The sequence below is a fragment of the Colias eurytheme genome, chromosome 13 (assembly GCF_061535395.1).
Source record: "Colias eurytheme isolate Ceu_HAF_F1 chromosome 13, ilColEury1 Martin Lab GWU primary, whole genome shotgun sequence".
In the NCBI taxonomy this organism is placed as follows: Eukaryota; Metazoa; Arthropoda; class Insecta; order Lepidoptera; family Pieridae; genus Colias; species Colias eurytheme.
Genome location: NC_142992.1, coordinates 388751 through 414495, shown reverse-complemented (window position 1 = coordinate 414495; position 25745 = coordinate 388751). Strand labels below are relative to the sequence as shown.

The 25745-nt window shown below is 32.4% G+C and overlaps 2 protein-coding genes and 1 long non-coding RNA gene across 4 annotated transcripts; all 3 read right to left on the bottom strand.

Moving 5' to 3' along the window:
* Positions 1-987: 987 nt before the first annotated feature.
* On the bottom strand, positions 988-2033 carry LOC149903174 (uncharacterized). The gene is made up of 2 exons (XR_016457418.1): positions 1686-2033; positions 988-1285 (listed from the first exon to the last, which is right to left on the bottom strand). It is a non-coding gene; the product is annotated as an uncharacterized LOC149903174 (long non-coding RNA).
* A 6008-nt stretch (positions 2034-8041) lies between these two features.
* On the bottom strand, positions 8042-9388 carry LOC149903173 (lipase 3-like). The gene has a single exon (XM_090108995.1). The coding sequence runs from the start codon at positions 9294-9296 to the stop codon at positions 8109-8111; it is 1188 nt and encodes a 395-aa protein (XP_089965121.1). The 5' UTR covers positions 9297-9388; the 3' UTR covers positions 8042-8108.
* An 800-nt stretch (positions 9389-10188) lies between these two features.
* Positions 10189-22707, bottom strand: LOC149903172 (uncharacterized). Of its 2 annotated transcripts, none has more exons than XM_090109128.1 (5): positions 22638-22707; positions 16347-16449; positions 15503-15621; positions 14990-15144; positions 10189-10316 (listed from the first exon to the last, which is right to left on the bottom strand). In XM_090109128.1, the coding sequence occupies exons 2-5, from the start codon at positions 16419-16421 to the stop codon at positions 10258-10260; spliced, it is 408 nt and encodes a 135-aa protein (XP_089965254.1). In that variant the 5' UTR covers positions 16422-16449; positions 22638-22707; the 3' UTR covers positions 10189-10257. The 2 variants fall into 2 exon arrangements, with proteins under 2 accessions (XP_089965254.1, XP_089965253.1); XM_090109127.1 differs by lacking the exon at positions 22638-22707 and adding an exon at positions 20244-20275.
* Between the last annotated feature and the right edge of the window lie 3038 nt (positions 22708-25745).

Genomic DNA, 25745 nt, shown 5'->3' with positions numbered 1-25745 from the left:
CGGTACAAGCGCGGATCCAGGGGGGGGGGTCATGGGGGTCATGGGCCATGCCCCCCCCTGGGCCATGTGCACGACCTAAGTGGACCACTAATTTAATATTAACTTTTGAAATTAACAAAGTAATATTGTTCAACATGATTTTTTATTAACTTTTGAAACATAAAAGTAATATTATAGAACAATGAAATCAATTTCAAACGGAAGAGAATATAGGTAACAAAAATTAGAGGAAAAGTTATTTACGATCGATCTGAGATCGGGATTAAAAAAACTATAACTGCGGAATAAAGTTTAATGGTAAAGTTGTAGGTATTTAAAATATTTATTACAACTTTTGCTTTTACACTTCTCGCAATTAACCACAAATATCGAAATATCCCAGTTCATATATTTTTTATAAAAAAACAAGGCTAAAGTTTAGATATCATTTCAATCAATGGTAAATAATAATAGAAAATACAGTAAAATTAGGACAAAAAAGGTCAAGTGCGAGTCGGACTCGCGCACCGAGGGCTTCGAACAAACCTAATTGTTTTATTATGTTGTATCTTTAAATGTTGCTTGTAGCAATTTTTTCTTTGTCTGTGCTATAGGACGTGGGGAGTACCTTGTAGGTTGTGATTCCCTTGCAAGTAGTTGCTAGTTTCAGAATATGCGGTTTTAATTGCTATTTCTTCTGATTCAGATTCAAATTGAATTTGAATCAGAAGACAGAATAATATCTTATAAAACAGATACGGGAATAATTACGAAAAACATGAATTTTTTATTACATTATATAAAAAAAAAATTAATCTTATAACCCCTTTACTCATGAACGCAAATGTAATGTAGGTATTCAATAATTGATATTCACATCAAAAACTTAGGTCTATTATACCTTTAAGCAGTAATAAAATCAAATTTCTATGTCAACGCAATTAGAAGATACAGCCGTAAATGTAGTCTAATAAAAACGTACTGGAAATAGTTCAAATTAAAAGTAAATTAAACGAAATACATTTATTTGAAAATGAACAGCAAAATGACGGTAGAAATAAATGGGCAGAGGGTCCGCGATAATGTGCGCGCGAGTAGCAGACGAAAATGGACGACTCCGCCGCTCGTTCGTTCTTATAAAGGCGCGCCGCACCTCGGTGAGGAAGGCGCGGGGGGTGGCCTTCCGGATTTTACTCCAACACCGCCTCTCCTGACGGGGCAGGGTCCTCGCTGCCTTCAGTGGCAGCTGCAGCTCGTGTGGAAGGGCCAGCTTCGCAGTCTTCAGCGTTATGATGTGCATCGTAACCTGGAATATACAAAAAAACCGACATTGAAAAAAAAAATACTTAAACCAATGCAAATGAGGAAAGCTGAACCGGAAAACCGAACCGTGTAACAAACTTTACACAAACATTAACATTTAATATTAAAAAAACATTTCACGATTTTGGGGAAAATTTTACCCTGTACTGGTATCCCTAATGTTAATCACATGATTATACCATAAATTTGAAACTACGTAAAAACAAATGGCGTCCTGAACAACAAGAACACTTCGTAATTTAGTCGGATAACACAAAAAAATGTTTACGTCTATTTCGATGAAAATATTATATATTTGTAGATAATTTCACATTAGAGTTAATGAAAATGTATCAACTATATCCAGTTCTATAAAACAATATACTTCAAATAAGTTTACTTACGTGTGAAAGGTAATATTTGGTAATCTTCGTTCCGGCCGATTTTTACAACCAATCACACTACAACGCACCATATTTTCACTTAAAGTCGGATTAAAACAGATCACTGTCAACGTTTATTAAACTTTGAAGTCACTTAACAGCGAGAAAAAACAGAAAACTAGCAAAACAATGGACTGTAGCCGCTTGTTTGGGACAAACTGCCTTTGTCCCCAACAAAAGAAATCGCATAACATGAGAGAAACAAAAAACAATGTTTCTGTCTCTCTTGCTCTTAGCTTTATAGTCATAAGTGTATTTCTCTCACGCATTCCTTGTCATTTTAGTGCCTCCTCTATGGTTCATTCTCACTCTACGAGAAAGTTTAATTGCTCCGTAGAGTGAGAATGAATTCTCACTCTACGAATTGCTCCGAGGAGAAAGTTATCTTCTTGCCATATCAAAAAAAAAAAGAAAAAAAATCGATCAAATTATTGTCAAACGTGATCGGTACATGCAAGGTACACGGGCTTGTTAATTGCTCCGAGTACACCGTATACAAGCAAAAAATGAAGTACCTAATAAATGTAACCTGGCCCCAGGGCATTTATGTAAATATTTAAATAGCGGTAGATACATCATAGGACGCGATGTTCTGTCTTCAAGATTTTCTACTATTATTTTAGGAAAACATGCGAGTTTATAGGTTGTTACAATATCTCAAAAACTAAAAACAGATCAATTCAACTGTGAGTAAGTACCTTAGGAGGTAAAATTTATTTATTTTTTGAAAGATAATATTGTTTTGGCGGCAATTCATTGATGTGCGACAAATTGAAAATGATCAGTGCGCAGCAGTAGAGAACAATAATAAAAAAAAAATATATTAAATTTATTATCTAGTAACAAGCTAGTAACTAACTAAGTACATAATTTTTTTTTTCCATTTTCTTTTTTAAAATATATGTTTATTCTGTTTTCAAATATGAACGACGACACACATTGAGATAATATCTATACATATAATAAAATCGTAGGAAAGTAAAATCGTAGGAAAGTCAAAACTGTACATTGAATATTTTTTTAAAAGAATACATAATCCATGATCTATAATCGATATAGAAGCCAAAAATATAGTTTTTAGAATTTTTGTCTGTTTGTCTGTTTGTCTGTTTGTCTGTTTGTCTGTATGTTTGACCGAGCTAATCTCGAAAAGTACTGCATAGATTTACTTCAAATTTTGCATGAATATTCCTAAGAGGTCGGGTGAGGATAGTTTAAACATATTATCATGATATCACCTTCGGTGGAGGAGCTGTGAGCCTTTATTTTTCTTACATATTCCGTGTACTACGACAGCGTACAATCTAAAGACTCATGTTTAAATGTTGGTTTCGAGTAAGCCATGCTATTATCTAGCTTTACAAAATAAAAACTATGTCATTTACGTAATTTGGGCAGAGAAACAGTTAAATGAATCTTAGGGCCTCGTTCACCATCTCCAAGTAAAGCGTTGATTAGTTACTTCTTAATTAACGTTAATCAGCAAGTAAAGGTTACGAGTATCTTTTGTCAATTTCACAAACGAAAAATAAGCTCCGAGTAACAACTTACTGGTTAAATGAGTAACGGAACAAATCGTTCGTCACATTCGTTCAATATTACGTCAATGTCCCTCGTCAAACGTCATTGCACTATTGCAGCTGTCATTTATGCATTGTTAATTTGTTAATTGTTGTGGATTGTCTGTAGGGTAGGAAATACGCGTGTGATTTTAATTTGTTAAATTATTATATTAAGTACTTACCTATTTAATTATCATGGATAAAGTTAAAAGAGATAGAAGTGCAAACTTTTCTTTGAGGGATGGGAGGGATTAATATGATTTGATAGGTTATCTACATAATATAAGTAAAATCACTTCAATAATTAAAAAATACCACTCACCTATGCGATGTAGGCATTATTTTATGTTTTATAAAGTTATGCACTTGGTTAACTGCATATTTCGATAGACGAAATCTAGCAAAAAAATCAGTTTCATCGAGGTCCGTAAAATAATTAACACGGAATTTAAATACACGAATCCTTGCTATTCGTTGTGTCGAATAATATTCTAATTCATCCAACTGATGATCAATTAAATCAAATAAATCCATTTTTATTCGTTTATTTAAAAAAAATCGTTGGTGATATGCAAGAAATGACAACAGACAATACTTAACCGTCGAGTAAAACACGCTAATTGGCAGAAGACGTGGCAAGTAAGTTACGGGTCAGTTAATCTTATGATTAGTGCTACTCGGACGTCGTGAAACTCGCACTTGAAGTTACGGGTCACTTTAACTGGCGATTAGCCTACTCGACACTTTACTTGAGGGTGGTGAAACAGGCCCTTAGCAGTATAAAGACAAATTTGAAACAGCGCCATCTATGAAGTGTTAGAAAAATCAAACACACGTTAACTATTGGAAATTAATAATCAAATGACGCATATATAATATGTTGTTTGACAATATCTAGATGGACACTATAAAAATTATGCCATTTAAGTAACTTGGGAAGAGAAACATAGTTTAAAGAATGTAAGTTGTATAATGTTAATTTTGTAACAGCGCCATCTATGAGATTTCGTAAAAATCAAATCAATTTAGATGTTAACACTACCGAATACACAGTTGGAAATTAATTAATAATTTAAATATAATTATGTTATTTATTTAACTCTTTAGCCCATATCTTCCCTTCCCTATAAGGTATATTTCGTGTAAATAATAAATATACTACATTTTTTAAAGTGAGGGTAGATGTTTATTATTTTAAGTAAAACTAGACACCATTAACTACAGTTAATCTAATATTGATTGCGTTCATTAGTTACAATTTTAAAAATCTTCGTATTTTATAAATTTACTAGCTTACCGCCCGCGGGTTCGTCCGCTTTGTCTAAAACCTAATAAATTATATACTAAAACCTTCCTCTTGAATCAGTCTATCTATTAAAAAAACCGCATCAAAATCCGTTGCGAAGTTTTAAAGATTTAAGCATACAAAGGGACATAGGGACAGAGAAAGCGACTTTTTTATACTATGTAGTGATATTTATAAAGCAATTGAATGCCATAAAACCAAAAATATCAAATGCAATCTTCGTGTTTTGTGAATTTTCACCATCATGCGTTCCCACAAAAAGTAAGTTGTTACTTATAGGTATTTATTTTTTATAATGATAGCAATTCATGTTTTTTGTTGGTAGGTATTAGGTATTACACTTTTAGAATGAAATAATAAAATGATGAATTCTTTTATTATTTTGAGGTGCATTGGGAACAGTAGTTTTTGATAAAATTTTATTTGTAAGTAGCTTTTTTTATAGATTTACAGTTAACTTTTGATTTTGTTATTTACTGATTCAATGCTCATAAAATTATATCGCCTTTGGAAGACGATTTCTGCTGATATTTTTACAACACCACTTGAAAATTGATGATTTGATGGTAAAGATAGTAGCAGCGAGGATTAAGTGGAAATTAGTAATCATCCGCTTCGTCAATTTTTGACTGAAGTTAATGTCCAACGTCCAATGGTTCAATCATTGGAAGTATCTCGGGAAATTTTGGAGGATATTTTTCAGGAAGGAGAGGAGGGGCAGCCAACCACATATCAAACGACTACGTTTTAGTACCGAAAAAATGTTATTCCAAATGAAACGTAAATTTTGCACAAACAACTGTACAAGTAATGTTTTTATTTTGACTTTGCGGTTATCTGATTATAATATTTATCGTTATGGCTATCGAGGTACCGACCGTACTGGGATCAGAGTACATGATACAGTTCATCATCCAGGATTGCTAAGAGCATTTTAACACTGAAAAAGATGTTTTCTTTGAATCGTAGTTGCTTCATTTATTTATTTTTAATCATTTTACATAATATGTTTTATATTTTATAAATATAATATCATTTTCATTATTTAAGTAAATAAAATAAATTATGTAACGGTTTTATAAGAAAACACAGTATATTTATTAGGCGACGGTGATTTCTTCCAGGCAAAAGATATTCATCAGCTCAATAAAATTGAATAGTATGTTGTTAGTTATTCTTTAGATTCACAATTATTGTAATGAGCATTTCCGCCAGCAAGTTGTATCGTAGTTTAGATATATCATAGTTTTGACATATTAAAGTTCCAACAAAACCCTCAAATTTTTGAGCAGGGTTGATCAAGATAATTTGAAAAATGTGCCGTGTTAAGTATTATAGAAAAGGTTAGTTCGTTGGTAATTATTATTTCTTCTTCATTTACATGTTGTTAGTAAAAATAAACTTTGACTAACAGTCAAAGTATATTTTAACTAATACTACTTAATATCTATTATACCTACTTATGTTCAGTATTTATCTGTATTATTCATCATCATCAGCCCATATACGTTCCCACTGCTGGGACACGGGCCTCCTATGAGGGTACAGGCCATAATCCACCACGCTGGCCAAGTGCGTGTTGGCGGATGACACATGTCATCGAACTGTTTTAATTCTTCGACATGTCGGTTTCCTCACGATGTTTTCCTTCACCGTTCGAGCAGTGGTGATGTTACAACATGCGCAGATAAATTGAAAAATCAATTTATTTCCTGCGCGCTCGCCTGGTCTCGAACCCCGGACTTATCGATTCGAAGTCCGAGGTCTCACCACTGAGCCACCACTGCTTATCTGTATTATTATTGCTTGGTAATTAATATATTTTCATGTCGTATACCTAATTATAAACATAAGTTTGATGTGTAATTAGCTGGATTTATTTTTACACACTCACAGACTTATATTTGATGTTAAAAGAGTGTTAATAGTGTAAAGCGCGTCACACACGGTGAAGATACTATAATATTGTATCTTAACTAAGATACTGTTATATTTTATATCACAGTATCTTAACGCATCCGGTATCAGCGTTCGGACCATCATTTTTCTTTTTGTCATTGCGTACTAAGACCCCTGTAGAACCGCCATCCTTTTACAAATGACGCGAAATTTTGTGGGTAATAAAGTATAACAGTATCTTAAGATAAAATATTATAGTATCTTCACCGTGTGTGATGCGCTTAAATCATGATATTTTTTCACAATTAATAATAATCCTTTTTTCTAATGGTGTTGGCATTAAATTAAACCGCGCTGTCGTTTCGTTCACAAAAAATGATGTTATGAGGAGCATATTCGGTCCTCATATCATAAAAAATCTGTGCGAAAACAATAAACACGTGTGAGGCCCTCACGGCAGATCGGGGCGGTCTGACGCGAAGTGGGGACAGCGTTGTCACTGTATCGCTCTTGCCACGCTGTTCAACAGACTTATTCGATAGTTCAGTTTTGTGTTAAGACCGCTGTGACAACCAACCCGTGAGACAACCAAACCCGGTCTCCCCTAGCTGTAACTGTTAATTACATACAGTAAGTACATGTTATTCAGTAGGTTATTAATAAGAAGGTATATTATGTATGATATTGCACGCCTCATAAGCGAAGCGTTGAGGTGGGTACTACTGTCACTTCGCGCAAAACATCTGATTTTTCAAACTTAAAATGTCTTTATGTATCATACATTGCACTTGTAAGATAATACATACACACACATATTAAGAAAAAACACTATTTTTAACGTTCATGATATTTTTGATGTCATTTTTTTTATTTAAACTAGTTAAAAAACAGTTTAAAAAAGTTCTGTCTTGGACGTCCGTGTGTCTGTATGTGCGGATCCTTTTTCTTGTTAACACGATAGCGACCGAAATACTTTACTAATCGAGTCTTTTTTTTTTCTCTTACGCTTGAGTATGCTCAGGAATAGAACCCTTTCATTTTTCAGGGTCTGATTCGATGTGGTTTAATTGTTATTAAATAAACAAAAATAATAATTAATAAATATTTATTAAAAAAAATTATGAGGCGTGCACTTTTGGATTTTCCAAATTATTTGTATCTTAAAATGATAATAGGCAACTGGCAAAGCGTGACTAAATATGCGTAGGTAATGTAAAAAAAATGCAGACATAGTTTATTACCTATGTCTACAATGTAAATTAGCATATTCATATTTTTTATTAAGCATCACCCATAAATGAGGAACGACCTCGTAATTTTGACCTCGTTCTTGAAATTAAGTTATACATTGAAACTTTAATATCTTTATATTGATATTGAAATGTAGCTAAATTTCAATTGATGATGTTAATTATTTTAAAAACCTAAAATATATTATAGATAGATAAAAAGTAAAAGAACCTACACTAAATCGTTCGTTCTGTCATAAATCATATAAACATTATTAGGTAGGTACCTACTTACTACTTTATTCTACAAACTTACATCTCTAAATATTTACTTAGTATTAAGGCTTGCTAATATTATTATTTATAAATAATAATAGTACATTAGATTCTATCTTTTAAATAAATAATATTTTGTACCATATTTTCTTAAACTATCAAAAATATACGGATATAAATATTTATCCATATTTTTACCCCACGTTGCATCCTGGTGATTAAAGTTCTTATGTTTTAATGTTCTGTAGTCAACATTCGGCAATTTATCACGCAATAACATAACGTCCCTGATTGAAGAAAGTGCGTCATTTTTTCCTGCCAGTAGAACAACTTTCATCGTAACTCTATTCAAGTCGTATTTTGGGGCGTAATAGCTATTATACACCTCAATATTTCTCTCTCCATAGTCATACAGAGCGAAGTCCTTTTTCAAATATCCCTGAGCTAAATGCAGTCCAGTTTTCCTCGAAGTTCCAGTGGGGAAATGGGTAAAGAGCGTTGGCAGAAAGTCCGGTTCTAACTCGTCAGGATCGCTACCACCGATTCTGGATAGGAGACCGTTAACACATATCTCGTAACTCTTAATAACGGTGCACAATAACGTAATCATTTTTCGTGTTGAAGTTTCATCTCCCATTACTTCTTCCTGTCCCAAGCGCACTAGCACATCGGAAATGTAAGGAATCGTTTCCAGAAGTGACGAAACTGGAGGCTTCGCGTGATTAAAGAAGCAAATAGGTGATAGAGCAATGACGACATTTATTTTCTCATTGTACTCTGGTCTCGTGGAACCCATCACGTAGAACACGGTGTTCCCCAGCGAATGTCCAATAGCACTGAGCGATCTTTCACCAGTTTTCTGAAGAATGAAATCGATAATTGCTGGAATGTCGTAATAGCCCATTTCATGAAAACTGTAGTTCCAGAATTGTTTGTCTTTGTCAGGATTTAGGTACAGATGTCGTCGGCTGTATCGGTTGCCTCGCATGTTCGCTGACCACACGTCGTAGCCCGCCTTAGCAAGGGTTAGGGCAAGCGATTTATCTCCGCGAATAATAAAGGTATCAGCGGAATCAGCTATTCCATGTACTAAAAGCACAACCTCTCTCTTTCCTGGTATATTAAAAAGAGGCAGAATATAACCATCTTCTGTTACAACCTCGTATTCCCTGGTGTTAAATCCAAATTCTTTGGCAATCGTTGTATAGTTCCCGCTTAATGGTATAGAGATCCTGCCATGGTTTGCCTCTGAGCTCACTAATATCGTTAATAGTATAACTATTAATTGTCTCATATCCATATTGCTATTTATGTTTTATTTAAAAATAGTTATTGTTGGTTTACACAGCACAAACACGCTCCGCTTAAACGAACCTTGGCAACTGATATGATTTGCTGGTAGCTTAAATTTTTAACAATGTTAATTTGATTTATCATATAAATATTAAAGACCTCAAAAAAACATAACACGCCTCACAACCTTTGCCTGACGTAAAAAGATCGGTTTTAATATCAAAATCTGTACTCACCAACAATAGACAGTGATTTATTAATCTCACTCATTATTAAGTATATTATTAAAATTTAAATCTATAAGAAGAAAAAAGTAAACTTTGTTTCACATCACTTGTATAGTTTATAATATGTATATTAAAATCAACAACTGCTTAATATTTTTAAGTACATAGAAATGTTAAAAGACCTAGTTTAGTGAAAAGTAGGTAACTAGAATTGAAATGCTGACAAAGTAAGTGTGGCTCTTTGTAATTAATAATCATATTTAAATATTATAAAAATAGTCAAGGTCTAAGTAGAACCACAGACTAATAATAATATACTACGTATACAAGTAGAACTATTTAACAGTAGTAAACAACAAGATAGAGTATTGAAGAATAAAATAATAGAAGTAAAATGAGAGTATAATCTACTTTTATCATTAAAGTTGTATCAAAAATGAAACAATCAATTTGCGATGCACATAAAATTTATTAGAAAATGCACAATTCAAGTAGGTAAGGTACAGTTATCTTTTAAATATATAATGTACTTAACATTAAAAAATAAAACATCTACATTAAAATTAATTTACTTAATCTAAAATACATTGTTACACTAGGTATACAGCTAAAAAATAATACATTTTTGTACTCAAAAATTAGGATTCTATAGATAGGCAATACCCAGATTAGTAGTAATAACAAGCATTTTCTAAAGCTATACCTAATTAACTACGATGACTAGATATTAATCATATAAATTTAATTAAATTTTATTGACTTGAACGAGCATATCTTGAAGTAACACATGGTTGGTATACCTGTAACAAGAAAATCTAATTAATTCATGTCATAAACACATACTTAACTGCAAAATGACAAAGAGAATTGAATCTCCAAAAAAATCACATAAATCTTTAAAAATAGTAATATCAAAAGTAATATAAATATACAGTATCAAAAGTTGTTTTTGCTTTCTAAACTATAGGTAAAATTATGACTTATTAATTCTTCTTCTTATACATATATATAAAAATGAATCGCAAAATGTGTTGGTAAGCGCATAACTCGAGAACGGCTGAACCGATTTCGATAATTCTTTTTTTATCATATTCCTTGAAGTACGAGGATGGTTTTTATGTAGAGAAAACGTAAATATGTACCACGGGCGAAGCCGGGGCGCACCGCTAGTTTTACATACATGTAGGTACGAGTACGTCCTTAAGTATACCGATAAAAATATTAAGCCTCGTTCTCATGGTAAACATTTGTTGGGCAACAGTTGATCAACTATGTTGCTGGAAACTGTGCTCCGAGGACGATAACATTTCAACGAGTTACCGATGCAAGATGCAATATTGTTCGTATGTTGGTAGCAAATAGCAACACATAATTAAAATATTCACTTCAAAGTTGCACCTATGTGAAGTTGGCAACTAACTGAATAAAAATGAGTGTTTCTCAATTCTATTCGATTGTACTAGGTTTGTACCGGATTGTACCGCTATTTATTTCGTTTGTACCCCAAAGGGGTGGGGAGAAACATAGGGTCGTAGTTATATGGCAACTAACTGAATAAAAATGAGTGTTTCTCAATTCTATTCGATTGTACTAGGTTTGTACCGGATTGTACCGCTTTTTATTTCGTTTGTACCCCAAAGAGGTGGGGAGAAACATAGGGTCGTAGTTATACAGTTCGCTGCTAACTGAATAAAAATGAGTGTTTCTCAATTCTATTCGATTGTACTAGGTTTGTACCGGATTGTACCGCTATTTATTTCGTTTGTACCCCAAAGGGATGGGGAGAAACATAGGGTCGTAGTTATATAGTTCGCTGATAACTGAATAAAAATGAGTGTTTCTCAATTCTATTCGATTGTACTAGGTTTGTACCGGATTGTACCGCTTTTTATTTCGTTTGTACCCCAAAGGGGTGGGGAGAAACATAGGGTCGTAGTTATATGGCAACTAACTGAATAAAAATGAGTGTTTCTCAATTCTATTCGATAGTACTAGGTTTGTACCGGATTGTACCGCTATTTTTTTCGTTTGTACCCCAAAGGGGTGGGGAGAAACATAGGGTCGTAGTTATATGGAAACTAACTGAATAAAAATGAGTGTTTCTCAATTCTATTCGATTGTACTAGGTTTGTACCGGATTGTACCGCTTTTTATTTCGTTTGTACCCCAAAGAGGTGGGGAGAAACATAGGGTCGTAGTTATATAGTTCGCTGCTAACTGAATAAAAATGAGTGTTTCTCAATTCTATTCGATTGTACTAGGTTTGTACCAGAACGTACCGCTTTTTATTTCGTTTGTACCCCAAAGAGGTGGGGAGAAACATAGGGTCGTAGTTATATAGCTCGCTGCTAACTGAATAAAAATGAGGGTTTCTCAATTCTATTCGATTGTACGAGGTTTGTACCAGAACGTACCGCTTTTTATTTCGTTTGTACCCCAAAGAGGTGGGGAGAAATATAGGGTCGTAGTTAAACTGAATAAAGATGAATGTTTCTCAATTCTATTCGATTGTACTAGGTTTGTACCAGAACGTACCTTCTTCACTGATGAAGATGCAGCTTTCTAATGGTGAAAGAATTTTTGAAATCGGTCCAGTAGTTTATGCGTGAAAACCATACATACATACATACATACATACTTACATAATTACAAACTTTTCCTCTTTATAATATTAGTATAGATAGTATAGATAGTTACTTACATATTCTATTATGGCGCGCACAAACTGTTCCGTTTACGGATTAATCTACATTGAAATCCCAGAAGGAAACAATATTTCAGAAATATTGTATTAATTGTATCTGTTGAATTAAAATCAAAGCTATATATATGTTGTCCTCATTATTTTCTAATCAGATTGTACATCCCAATGCGAATGCATTACTTAGTTAAACTTACTTAGTTAGCAGCGAACTATATAACTACGACCCTATGTTTCCCCCCACCTCTTTGGGGTACAAACGAAATAAAAAGCGGTACATTCCGGTACAAACCTAGTACAATCGAATAGAATTGAGAAACATTCATTTTTATTCAGTTTAACTACGACCCTATGTTTCTCCCCACCTCTTTGGGGTACAAACGAAATAAAAAGCGGTACATTCCGGTACAAACCTAGTACAATCGAATAGAATTGAGAAACATTCATTTTTATTCAGTTTAACTACGACCCTATGTTTCTCCCCACCTCTTTGGGGTACAAACGAAATAAAAAGCGGAACTTTCTGGTACAAACCTAGTAGAATCGAATAGAATTGAGAAACACTCATTTTTATTCAGTTAGCAGCGAACTATATAACTACGACCCTATGTTTCTCCCCACCTCTTTGGGGTACAAACGAAATAAAAAGCGGTACAATCCGGTACAAACCTAGTACAATCGAATAGAATTGAGAAACATTCATTATTAATTAAGTTTTACTACGACCCTATGTTTCTCCCCACCTCTTTGGGGTACAAACGAAATAAAAAGCGGTACGTTCTGGTACAAACCTAGTACAATCGAATAGATTTGAGAAACACTCATTTTTATTCAGTTAGCAGCGAACTATATAACTACGACCCTATGTTTCTCCCCACCTCTTTGGGGTACAAACGAAATAAAAAGCGGTACAATCCGGTACAAACCTAGTACAATCGAATAGAATTGAGAAACATTCATTTTTATTCAGTTTTACTACGACCCTATGTTTCTCCCCACCTCTTTGGGGTACAAACGAAATAAAAAGCGGTACGTTCTGGTACAAACCTAGTACAATCGAATAGAATTGAGAAACACTCATTTTTATTCAGTTAGCAGCGAGCTATATAACTACGACCCTATGTTTCTCCCCACCTCTTTGGGGTACAAACGAAATAAAAAGCGGTACGTTCTGGTACAAACCTAGTACAATCGAATAGAATTGAGAAACCCTCATTTTTATTCAGTTAGCAGCGAGCTATATAACTACGACCCTATGTTTCTCCCCACCCCTTTGGGGTACAAACGAAAAAAATAGCGGTACGTTCTGGTACAAACCTAGTACAATCGAATAGAATTGAGAAACACTCATTTTTATTCAGTTAGTTGCCATATAACTACGACCCTATGTTTCTCCCCACCCCTTTGGGGTACAAACGAAAAAAATAGCGGTACAATCCGGTACAAACCTAGTACAATCGAATAGAATTGAGAAACACTCATTTTTATTCAGTTAGCAGCGAGCTATATAACTACGACCCTATGTTTCTCCCCACCTCTTTGGGGTACAAACGAAATAAAAAGCGGTACGTTCTGGTACAAACCTAGTACAATCGAATAGAATTGAGAAACCCTCATTTTTATTCAGTTAGCAGCGAGCTATATAACTACGACCCTATGTTTCTCCCCACCCCTTTGGGGTACAAACGAAAAAAATAGCGGTACGTTCTGGTACAAACCTAGTACAATCGAATAGAATTGAGAAACACTCATTTTTATTCAGTTAGTTGCCATATAACTACGACCCTATGTTTCTCCCCACCCCTTTGGGGTACAAACGAAAAAAATAGCGGTACAATCCGGTACAAACCTAGTACAATCGAATAGAATTGAGAAACACTCATTTTTATTCAGTTAGTTGCCATATAACTACGAGCCTATGTTTCTCCCCACCCCTTTGGGGTACAAACGAAATAAATAGCGGTACAATCCGGTACAAACCTAGTACAATCGAATAGAATTGAGAAACACTCATTTTTATTCAGTTAGCAGCGAACTATATAACTACGACCCTATGTTTCTCCCCACCTCTTTGGGGTACAAACGAAATAAAAAGCGGTACAATCCGGTACAAACCTAGTACAATCGAATAGAATTGAGAAACATTCATTTTTATTCAGTTTAACTACGACCCTATGTTTCTCCCCACCTCTTTGGGGTACAAACGAAATAAAAAGCGGTACAATCCGGTACAAACCTAGTACAATCGAATAGAATTGAGAAACATTCATCTTTATTCAGTTTAACTACGACCCTATGTTTCTCCCCACCTCTTTGGGGTACAAACGAAATAAAAAGCGGTACGTTCTGGTACAAACCTAGTACAATCGAATAGAATTGAGAAACCCTCATTTTTATTCAGTTAGCAGCGAGCTATATAACTACGACCCTATGTTTCTCCCCACCCCTTTGGGGTACAAACGAAATAAAAAGCGGTACAATCCGGTACAAACCTAGTACAATCGAATAGAATTGAGAAACACTCATTTTTATTCAGTTAGTTGCCATATAACTACGACCCTATGTTTCTCCCCACCCCTTTGGGGTACAAACGAAATAAATAGCGGTACAATCCGGTACAAACCTAGTACAATCGAATAGAATTGAGAAACACTCATTTTTATTCAGTTAGTTGCCAACTTCACATAGGTCAAAGTTGCTCAACAAATGTTCCTATGAACACGGGGCTTTAATAAAACATGTATTTAAATACATAGCAAGAGCCGAATTTACCTTTTCCCTTTTTGATATTCCATTTCCGCTGCGGAGTAATGTAAGGGAGCTTATAGTTATTCTCTTTCTGCTTGATTTCGTTTGAAAACCTTTTTGCATTGGGATCCTTTATCTCAATATCTGACACGACAAATCCACCGACACCGGGTTCGTATCTAAAACATTTAATATTTTAAGATAAAAAATGTAAGAGAACAGTACCTATGTAAAATTTTCCATATTGTTTTAATTAAAAACTGTAGCTTTCCGCCCTCGTATTTTTTGTACTTAGCGGCGAAGGATGTTGTTTTATAATAGTGATATCTAAGGTTATTATTTCGAAACCTAATTACCTAAATTTCTTAGTAAACAAGACGTAATTATTTGGATAAACGAAGTAAAATAACTAGGTAACATAACTTTTATTGATACCTATAAACGATTTATATTTAGAGCTTATTCTTGCCCAACATTTGAAATTATTTCAATATAAAGAATGAAGGAAATCTATAAAAAACTTGAATTTAAACCCACTGATCATCCTGGTCCTTTTGCAACGCATTCCAAATTCTGTTAAGAAGGAGTCCAGTCTTCCAGTCGATGTCTTCTGAACTCAAGTTAAGGTACGATGCGGCCTTCAAAAAGTCGTCTATCTGCAAGGTTGTACAATTTTTGTTCATGAATAATTTATATTGCATTCTATATAATTAAATATAAACATTTAATTAATATTATCATTTACATACAAATGACTTTGAATGCGTTATATGTACACATAATATTAAAAAATTATAAAAAACATCAACAAGACAGTGTTTGCTATAAAAATTAAGCACTGTATTCCGGTTTGGAATTTTCATTTTTCTTTTGAATTCTCGAAAAGATTATTAACGTTAACGTTAATTTAAGGTTTTTTTTGTATTATTATCAAAAAATGATTAATAATTATAAACTTGATGCCAACAGACAGGAAAGACGATATATTAATAATTGTGAGGTCACTAGTATTTCAAGGAAACATATTAAAATATTTTGTTTAGTAGGTAACTACCTATTTGAAGGAAAAAATGTCAAGCGTGGGAAAATAGGTACTCAATACGCATAGTTTTCTTTCGTATTTCGCCTTTCTCGAGATTCCTACACAACAAGCAACGCACTTGGTGATTCAGTTTATTATATGTATACTATCGGTCCGCCCCGGCTTCGCCCGTGGTACATATTTCACAATAAGAGGTAGCCTATGTTCTTTCTCAGGGTCTAAAGATTATCTTTGCCAAATTTCATCAAAATCGGTCCAGTAGTTTATGCGTGAAAATCTAATACAAACATATCAACATACAAACTTTTCCTCTTTATAATATTAGTATAGAAAACTAACCTGAGCTTCTTTATCTTCCTGATATGGAGAAGCGGAGGCTGTCATCACAAGAAGAAAGAATACTGCTGACTTCATTTTGTCGCCACTGGATACAAATCACCACCTGTAGTAGGTACAAATATTGTAAAACAGCTTATTTATTTCGCCTCCTTAAACTGCAGCCTGGATTCGAATGGAGATGAAGAAAAAGCTGGAGGGTCTAGTCCTTGAAGAAAATCGATCTGTGAAGCAGATGTATGCATACAGCATCTGCCCAATACCCAACTAGGGGACACAGGATTTCACTACTAAATTTTTACAGGACTTCTTCTAAAGGTCCACTACACACCTTGCCACTAAAACAAAAACAGTAGGTAAGAACTTAGCAAGTCGTAATTTTTAAGAATATGTTGTTCAGATTGTAAGTTACAATCTGAACTGAATCTGAGCTTACAATTTGTAAGCTCTTGAATAGCAATTATGTATAGGTACCTGCTCAACTTAAGGTACCGATAAATTTCTAAATAATCGACGCACTTCAAGTCTACAGGGTCAGATTTGTTTTTAAAGCTTCTTTTTACTTCAGTCAAGTGTTGTATTGTTTAACTTTTCTCGACCTTTTCAAAAATTTCTTTTCATAGAATCTTACCTACTAACTTTTTTAAATAGCATTGCTTGTTTGAGAAACAAATCAGTTGTTGAAAAATATGTAAGTAGTTATTAGTAAATATATAGGTATAATGATGGATAAAATAAGCCAAGAATTTGGATTTCTTTTTATGTTCAAATTTTACAAGGATCAAGCTCATTGAATTATTATATCGTAATAGCTGTTACAGAAAGAGAAGCTGATTATACTATTATGTTTATTCGATTATCGTTTAAGATATTTAAGAATTAAGGTAATTTAAGAATTCACAATTCTTTCTATGATCTATCTCAGCAATTATAAAACTCCTGTTTCTGTCCAATTTTGTTTCTATCCACCTGTTTAATTTAGTGTCGTGGTAAAACTGAGGTAATATATGGCTAAGTAAAGCAATGGCACTTGGCAGGCGATCAAAGAAAGACAATTGAATCCTTTTTGTTATGAAATCTATAAATATAAGCCATATATGTTTAGAAATATAAAGAATTTGATAGAGATAATTGTACCTACCAAGTTTTCTAATGATATAATATATTAACATAATAATATATATATATAAGAATATTTTTCTTATATTGGTAGAGTCGTTTTTAAATTTTATTTATTTGCCTTTTATAACATTTTGCATATTATGTGCACGCATGCATGCAATGCATTAAAAATATTATACCTAGGTATTAGAGTCCTGCAAAGCCCACAACCGCGTGGACCTAGACTCATTAAACTATTATATTTTGAAACAAAAATCATTTCGCATAATTGCTTCATAAGCCTGAAAGAAAAAAAACAATTAAACAATTTTTCGCATTTATATCTACCTTGTAGACTTAAATATTTAAATTTAAAAACATCTGTACACGCTACGTCCAAAAAATCGTTTCAAAGATTAATAAATTACATTGACTCACAAATTCCGGGTATTTCTTATGTACAGCGTTTTGTCAAAGAATGGCCATCTGAGGCTTGAATATTTCATCAACCTTCAGAATCACTTACTGAATTGCTTTATTCTCAAAGAAATTTTAAAGTAAGATTGATTGTGATTAGCCACAAAGCCTGCAAGGAAACTACAATTTTCAATATTAAATTAAAATACAAGGTATGAATTCACGGTCTGATTATGAACTTAATATTTTCCATTTACAATAAATACCTACTATTTAACTTTTATTGTAATGTTATAAGTAATATAATTATATCATTCTATATACAAACGCATGTTTTACGCATACATAGCAACATCTCTGTGCTCCGCGGTTTTACCCGCAGTGCTCCGCTCCTGTCTGCGGACGCAGTTCTACCACGTTCTACCGAATACCCGCGGCCCCGTCAATAAAGCGGCACGGCGGAACACAGTGGAGTTTAGTCGGTAGGACCCTGCACTCAGCAGGGTGAGTCCGACGTAACCCAGGGCTCTTCCCCCGAGTGCCCTGGGTATGCCTAAATGCATTCTCCACTATAAAAAAAAAAGTGCTCCGCTCCTGTTGGTCTTAGCGAGATAATATTATATAGCCTAGGTATAGCCTTCCTCGGTAAATGGGCTGGCTATCTAACACCGAAAGAATTTTTCCCGAGAAATAATTGCCGAGATTAGCGCGTTCAAACAAACAAACAAACTCTTCAGCTTTATATAGTATAGATATACATAATATATTATCTGTAGGTACGTTTTTTCTCTTCAAGGAATATTAACCATCTTCGTACTTCAAGGAATATTATAACAAAAGCATTAACGAAATCGGTTCAGCCGTTCTCGAATTTTGCGCTTATCAACACATGTGACGATTACATAATTTTTATTATTATAGATCAATCAAACTTTTTGTACCTACCAAAATAAAATTCAAATGCAAACCCTTTCACGTTCCCCTCTAAACATTGGAGCATGCTGCCTGAATTTGAAGATATCACCACAAATTCATGGAAGCACAAACAAGAGATATAATGAAGATGTAACAATAGGCTTTGGATTTGTCTGCACGTGTCTCAGAGACGTGACTTGATCGTATAGATCTAGTCATATACATGCATATTGAGTTTACTGAAATTTGAATGTGTGCTACTGTTAATTGTAAATTTGAATTAAATCTGTTGATAGCTTAAAGTTGAAGCCCTTTAATTCATATAATTCGCATACAAGGCTTACATAAGGCAAATATAAATTCCTTTTAATAATTATCAAATGCGTAATGTCCGCGAGACTCCTGAAACGAAAAGTCTTCGCTTTAGACAGTTACTTATCGTCTTCATAGGTAAGTAGGTACTCGTAATATTTTATGTTCTTCACATCGAATTGTTTTTTTACCTACTGAAAAGCGATTGTTAACAAAGAAAAATTAAAACAAAGAAGTTATTCGGAAGTGTCAAATGTCTAAAAATTTTAAAAATAAAGACGAAAGAGTTTAAAGTTAATTAGGTTGTTTTTTTGTTGACATAGATGTGTTACATAATTGCACTTTATAGATAGCCACGCTGTTTGGCTTTCACAACGATATTGTTATTTGTGCTGTATTGTTTTCAAAGTCTCGGGGATTAGCCATTGTTTACTGCGAAACAGCTTAAGCAAATATTCATATACCTACTTATCACTAAAATGTTCGTAATGGATTAAATTCTAGATAAATTTGAAAGAAATTGGATATTAATGGAAAGTACCTAATCAATTATAAGAAAATTATAATTAAATATTTCAGGATTTTTTATAGAAAATCTCATATAATTTGTTTAAGAACGTTCCTCGAATTCCTTAGGACTACGACAAAATTAAATCGCATATTAATATTATCATAATAAATTTTTCCTCGACATTAAATATTTCCAATAATCTCAAAAAGAAAGCCTTCTTGTAATATTTTTAATTACTTAAGTCCACATTTTTCCTACTACTTAATTTATATTTCTTTAAATTAAATTTTTGATAAAACCGAAGCATGTTGATCGTCAGGCAGGATTTGGACCCACTCATCATTTTCATCTAAGGTGTACTAAAGCTTAGACTATTTGTTAAATTATGACTCTACCTATTGACTCTACACTACAAAGAAAAATGCGGGTTCCAATATCGCATCATCACCAGATTTATAAATCAAATTTTAATAACAAGACAAACTGCATTTAATTCTATAAGTAAGAAAAATTTCTAAAACTACCACAACTTTCTACGTAACAAATGCACGAGTACATTTTTTAAAAGCTCGATATGAAATATGAATACCAGTTACAAAACTATTTTAATCACAAACTTGTTAAGTAAAATGTTAATTAGTTACCTGGGAATGTTCGCGTTCCAGCGCCCTTCTGTGGACTGGAGCTGTGCTTTCCGCCCTACGGCTTATATTGTGCGCCGTGGGCGGGCGGGAACACGACTTAACTTGTAACTTAGCTGGTAACTTAGCTATATATTAATACTTTGAACTTATGCAGCGTGTTTGAAACAAGCTTATTTTTAGAACTTATTAATTAATAATTATCAACTTGGTAATGTTATTTTCTTATAACTTACCTACATGTAAAGTTGAAAGGTACTGTATATAGCTGATAAATAATTATGAGTTAATTTGAGCACGTCGTGATTACCTACATTATCCTATTAAAGTTATCTATATTTTAACAAGCTTATGAAATTGAAAGCTTGTAATTATAGAATAGCCTTTTTATTTTCATAAAATATGTTTCATATGGACAAGTGGCCAAATATACCTACCTAGGTATAGTAATGCAGTGGTGGCTCAGTGGTGACCTCGTTCATCAAATTGATAAGTTGAGGGTTTAAGTACATAGTTTTAAAATATTTGTTACTTATTTTGAGGTCTCTAACTAATTCCATTCCATTTTTACAAAAAAAGGAAATTCCCACCTGTTTGTAAAATTACCTATCCAAAAAAAAAAATGTTGTGTGGTTTTATGAAACCACGGTAAAAGTGAAACTTTATCGTACGGTTCCGAACACTGCTTTATACCTACTCGGCAGCCGACCGTCACGCGACATGCGCTACACAGACCAAAAAGTTTGAGACGATGTAATAGAAGTTTCACTTTAAAAATGATTAATCTACGAATCCACACCATAATAATATGTACAAAGTATTTATTTAAATCCAATTCTTATTATCTCTTATTTATACACGTTCAAATTGAAAACGGCCATATTATTATATAAAACAAATTAAAGCTTTGAATTGGTATTGAAATAATATAACAATACATTCATTACAATACGCAATAAGGCTGTTTTAATCCGAATACTTTAAATCCGATTCAATAACAATTTAATTGGGTCAGACCTATTTTCATCCGCACAATCTGATACGTAGGTAGGTAGTAGGTACTTTCAGAATATTTCAGCTTATGTAATTTGTTTTTAATTTTATTATATTTAGTTCCTAATAAAATAATACCTAGTTAATAACAATTTATTGTGAAAATGAAAGAATAATAGTAATTAAGAATCTAAAAACTTAGTATCAACTATAGGGCGTAAGGCTCATATTACATTCAGGGTAACACATCTTTATCCTTAAAGACTTATTGGGAGTATTCCCAATATGTATATGAGATTGAACAGTATGTGGCTGATGATACATGATACTAAGAACGGCTGGGCCGATTATTATTATGATTTTGTTTTTGAGTTCTTTCGTCTTACATTAAAAATGTTTAAATAATTTATATGTGTATATAATATATTATAGATAATGGTGTTGATTTCACGGAAGATTTATGTTCTTACGTCAAACTTGGTAAAACCTAACTTTCAAGAACAATTTAGTCAAAGTATTGAGTAGTACCTACCTACAGTCTACAAGTTATACTGTTTGGGAATAATTAATGTCTGATTCTGTAAGTAAACCATTAATTATACTTTCTTTTCATAAAAGAAAGTAAATTCTAAGTACCTATATGTTTATATATTTTAGTCTAGTAATATCTAATGAATTTGAGCTTCCCCATCAGTTCATGTGATTTTAATTTGCGAACAAGACGAAGTTTAACAGAAATTTCATCGAATAATGAACCCAATTATATTGTTATAACATTAATTAAACCTTGATCTCAAAGATCTAAATTCACGAACTATACCTAGAAATATCAACGTAATTCATGAGAAATATCAGACCTTATACAACAGCACTAAGTTACACTTGAGAATAGTACTCGGCATTGCTCATTATAATATGTTGTTTATTTGTTATCATCAAACGGGATTATCGAAATATCTCGAATGTTCGTGATATTCTAATATTTCCATTGATATTTACCCACTGTGCAATTATTTAACAAGTTACGCATATTTCAATAGTTGCGAAAAGCAAGAGAGCGCAAGACATAAAAACTAGAAAAGTAAGACCCTACAAGAGCAACGTGGCAGAACTGCAGAAGTAGGTATAATGTTCTAGGTTGTAGCAAACGATATTATCCTAGACCCTAGAGGTACTTAATGTATGAATCTGTAAATCTTTAGTATAAAGGAGTAAGTAGGTTAATTAGAATTTAGATTAATTATAATATTATATTATGTAGGTAGTAGGTAGTGATGGTACTCTACTCTACTTCTTTAGAATAATACTTATTACTTACTATCTAGAGCCTAGACTAATTATGTACTTTACAATTTTGATATACGTGATCTTTATCCAGTTTATCAATTTTTTTCATAAAAATACCATCCAGCAAGCTTCGAGGTTTCAAACGTCGATCGAGGAATATAAAGTCGATATCACACGCACAGGAGGTAAACACAAAATCGTTTAAACGGGTTGATTCATTTGATCCACAATACGTCTTAATTAGTCGCTTTGTCACTTGTAATTAGAAAATTTTATTGCAGCCACAAAACTGTCCTTATGTATTAAATTTATTGAGTTGCGACATTATTCCGTCTCGGGAAGGCCTTAATTGTTTGGAAAATTCAGGAAAATTATTGTAGATGTAAACATCTAGATCATTGAACTGTTAGGTAGCGTCTTATATTATTACGACATTCACTCCAAGGTTCACTCGGAGTATTCCATTATTATACTATACAAGCTGTGCCGCCGGATTCACTCGCGCACGAATTCGCGGGCAAAGTCAAGTAGGTACCTATTTCTATAGCTTTTGTTATTCGGATTATTAATATTAGTAATCTCTTACACTAACATACTCTAAGCTCTGACATGATTATTATTTTAAAATGTAAATTCTTATGATTTTAAAAGAGCAGCCTCAAAAGCCATCTAGTTCTAAACGAAGTCTATTAGAATAAATAATTGTTTGAGTAGGATTTACTATCATATTTTACTGTTTCCCATCCCATTAAATCCGTTATATAATATCTAATTAAATATTATACGTAATACATTTACATAAATTACAATGACAGAAGGAAAGACTAACAATTGTGAGAAATTAACTAACTCGTGTACATTAGTTAAGTACCAACTTATAATTATGTGAATCCATCTGTTATCTAGATTTTTAAAATATTGCTTAATTAGTTATCTACTGTTAATTGAAAACTTATAGAGTTATCCACAGAGTAAGTTGTTACTTAGTTAATAAATTAGCAAAATATATTTTTATGTATAGAAAAAAATTCGATCACGAGGTGGAAATCGAACCAGCCACCACCATTTAAATGATTTAGATAGGTATACTTACATATTACATATATCTAGTTTGAAACTAGGCTAGAAAGTGCTATAGATTTCATGCACAAGAATATTATTCAGGTTTATTTAGCGCATAATAAATAATTGTACCTATTATTTATATTAGTTACGGTTTTAATGAGCAATGGAAAATACCAATAATTCAGTGTATATCCCAAGGGCTGTGTGTAATTACATAACTGTCGATATTTCGGCCGATTCACTGTCTGCTGTCGCCTTGTCGTGATACATCTTATAATCATCAGCTCAGGGGAAAATTAAATACCCGACGAATGAGTCTCACTTGTGGTTTCTAATTAGATTTTTTTGATCACGTAAATATTGCACTCATAATTTGCTAGTGTGATTTTTTTCTTAAGATAGGTAGGGAAAATTTTTGTATATAGGTACCTATTAGGTACGTATAAAAATAAAAATTAAAGATGCACAGAATAGATTTTTAATTCTGAACTAAAGAATTCAAAATTATGTAGGTATAGAAACATTAAGTTCAAGTTAAATGTTAAACCTACCTAATGTATGTATTCTTTGATTTTTAATCATCGAAAAAGTAATTACATAAGTTATGTATATGTAGTAGATATTTTATATTCATCTAGATATCATTACAGCATTGATTAAATTAATAGAAAAATTGTAAAGTGTAAACTAGATGGCGCTGTTTTAAAAAGCAACATTATCTAAAATATTTATAATAGGGACAAGAAAACACACAGAAAAAGTCGATTTACATTTATTACATAAATTACAACCTGATGGCACCGTTTAAGGCACGTTCGTATCACAACATAATATATATACAATAAATAAATTACATCCAATAATATTTGGCGGGAACACTTGACATTGAAACTTCCCGCCATTTTGATGAAAACGTAAAATTCCATTTAAATTATAAATCTTAAATTCATCAAAAAATAAAAGTAAAATAAGCTGTTTCCATAAATAATGTGATGAAAATATTATTATTTGAATTCATACGAATTAAAACTAAATTTTTATGAACTTTCGATAAAGCTAAACTCCATTGTATGTGTAAATCGCTTATTTTATACAATACATTATGACTGAAATATACAATTAAAATAACAAATTACAAAAATATCACGTTGAATCCATTACGTAACTAAAATATAACAAAATAAAGTTAACATTACTTAACTAGCTTCGGTTAAAAATAAATTACTACATACTTAAAACTAATAACACTTCTAAAAATACTTTTTATTACGTTATGATATGGTTTGTTATTATGTTAAATATAGTTTTGTTAAATCGTTACTAAATTTACGTTTTTGAATGGCGGTTTCGTGCAACTCCATCAAATAAAATGTAAAAACATCATTCTATCGGTTTGAGAACAAAGTACATAATATTAATATTATTATTTATTTCATGTCCAATTGCAATATAATAAGAAACATTACTTTTATCAAATAAAATGAATATCATCTGAATATTTTGTGTATAAATAAAATAACATTCTTACATTGTTCCTCAATCTTTTTTAAGAAACCTAAAAAACATTGTATTTCGTACAATACAGTATTATCAGTTCGGTATAATTCAATAGTAACATAACATACTGTAAAAGTTGAAGGCACATTTAATACTAAGTTTTTTTATTAAAAACCTTCACATTCAACAATGGAAAATATTGCTTTTTATTGTTTTATTAATTGTATCATGATTACATCTCTGTAATAATAATATAAGTAGCATCTTAAGTACTTTAAAAATTCATTTTAGGTCACCTTGAACGTGGTTTGCAAATTTTTCCTCGTCTTAAAAAACTCAAAATTTTTCCTTGCTAATAAAAACGAGCTCTATTGTAAAAAAGTTAAATTGAACAATACATTTTTAAATAGAATCCACAGTACATAATCTTAACTTTAAAAATTTATTATGAAATTTAATTTAATTTATTTATCTTTTAATTATTATTATTTTAGTATTTATTTATTCCATCTATATCTTAAATCCAGGCAACAGATTAAGATACATTTGATACCAGTTTTTTCCTCATTTTACTAGACCTACATTAGACATATTACGTCACTTTTAAGAAGGAATATTTACAAAGGGGATAATCTCTCATCTTATGAACATAAATAATGAAAG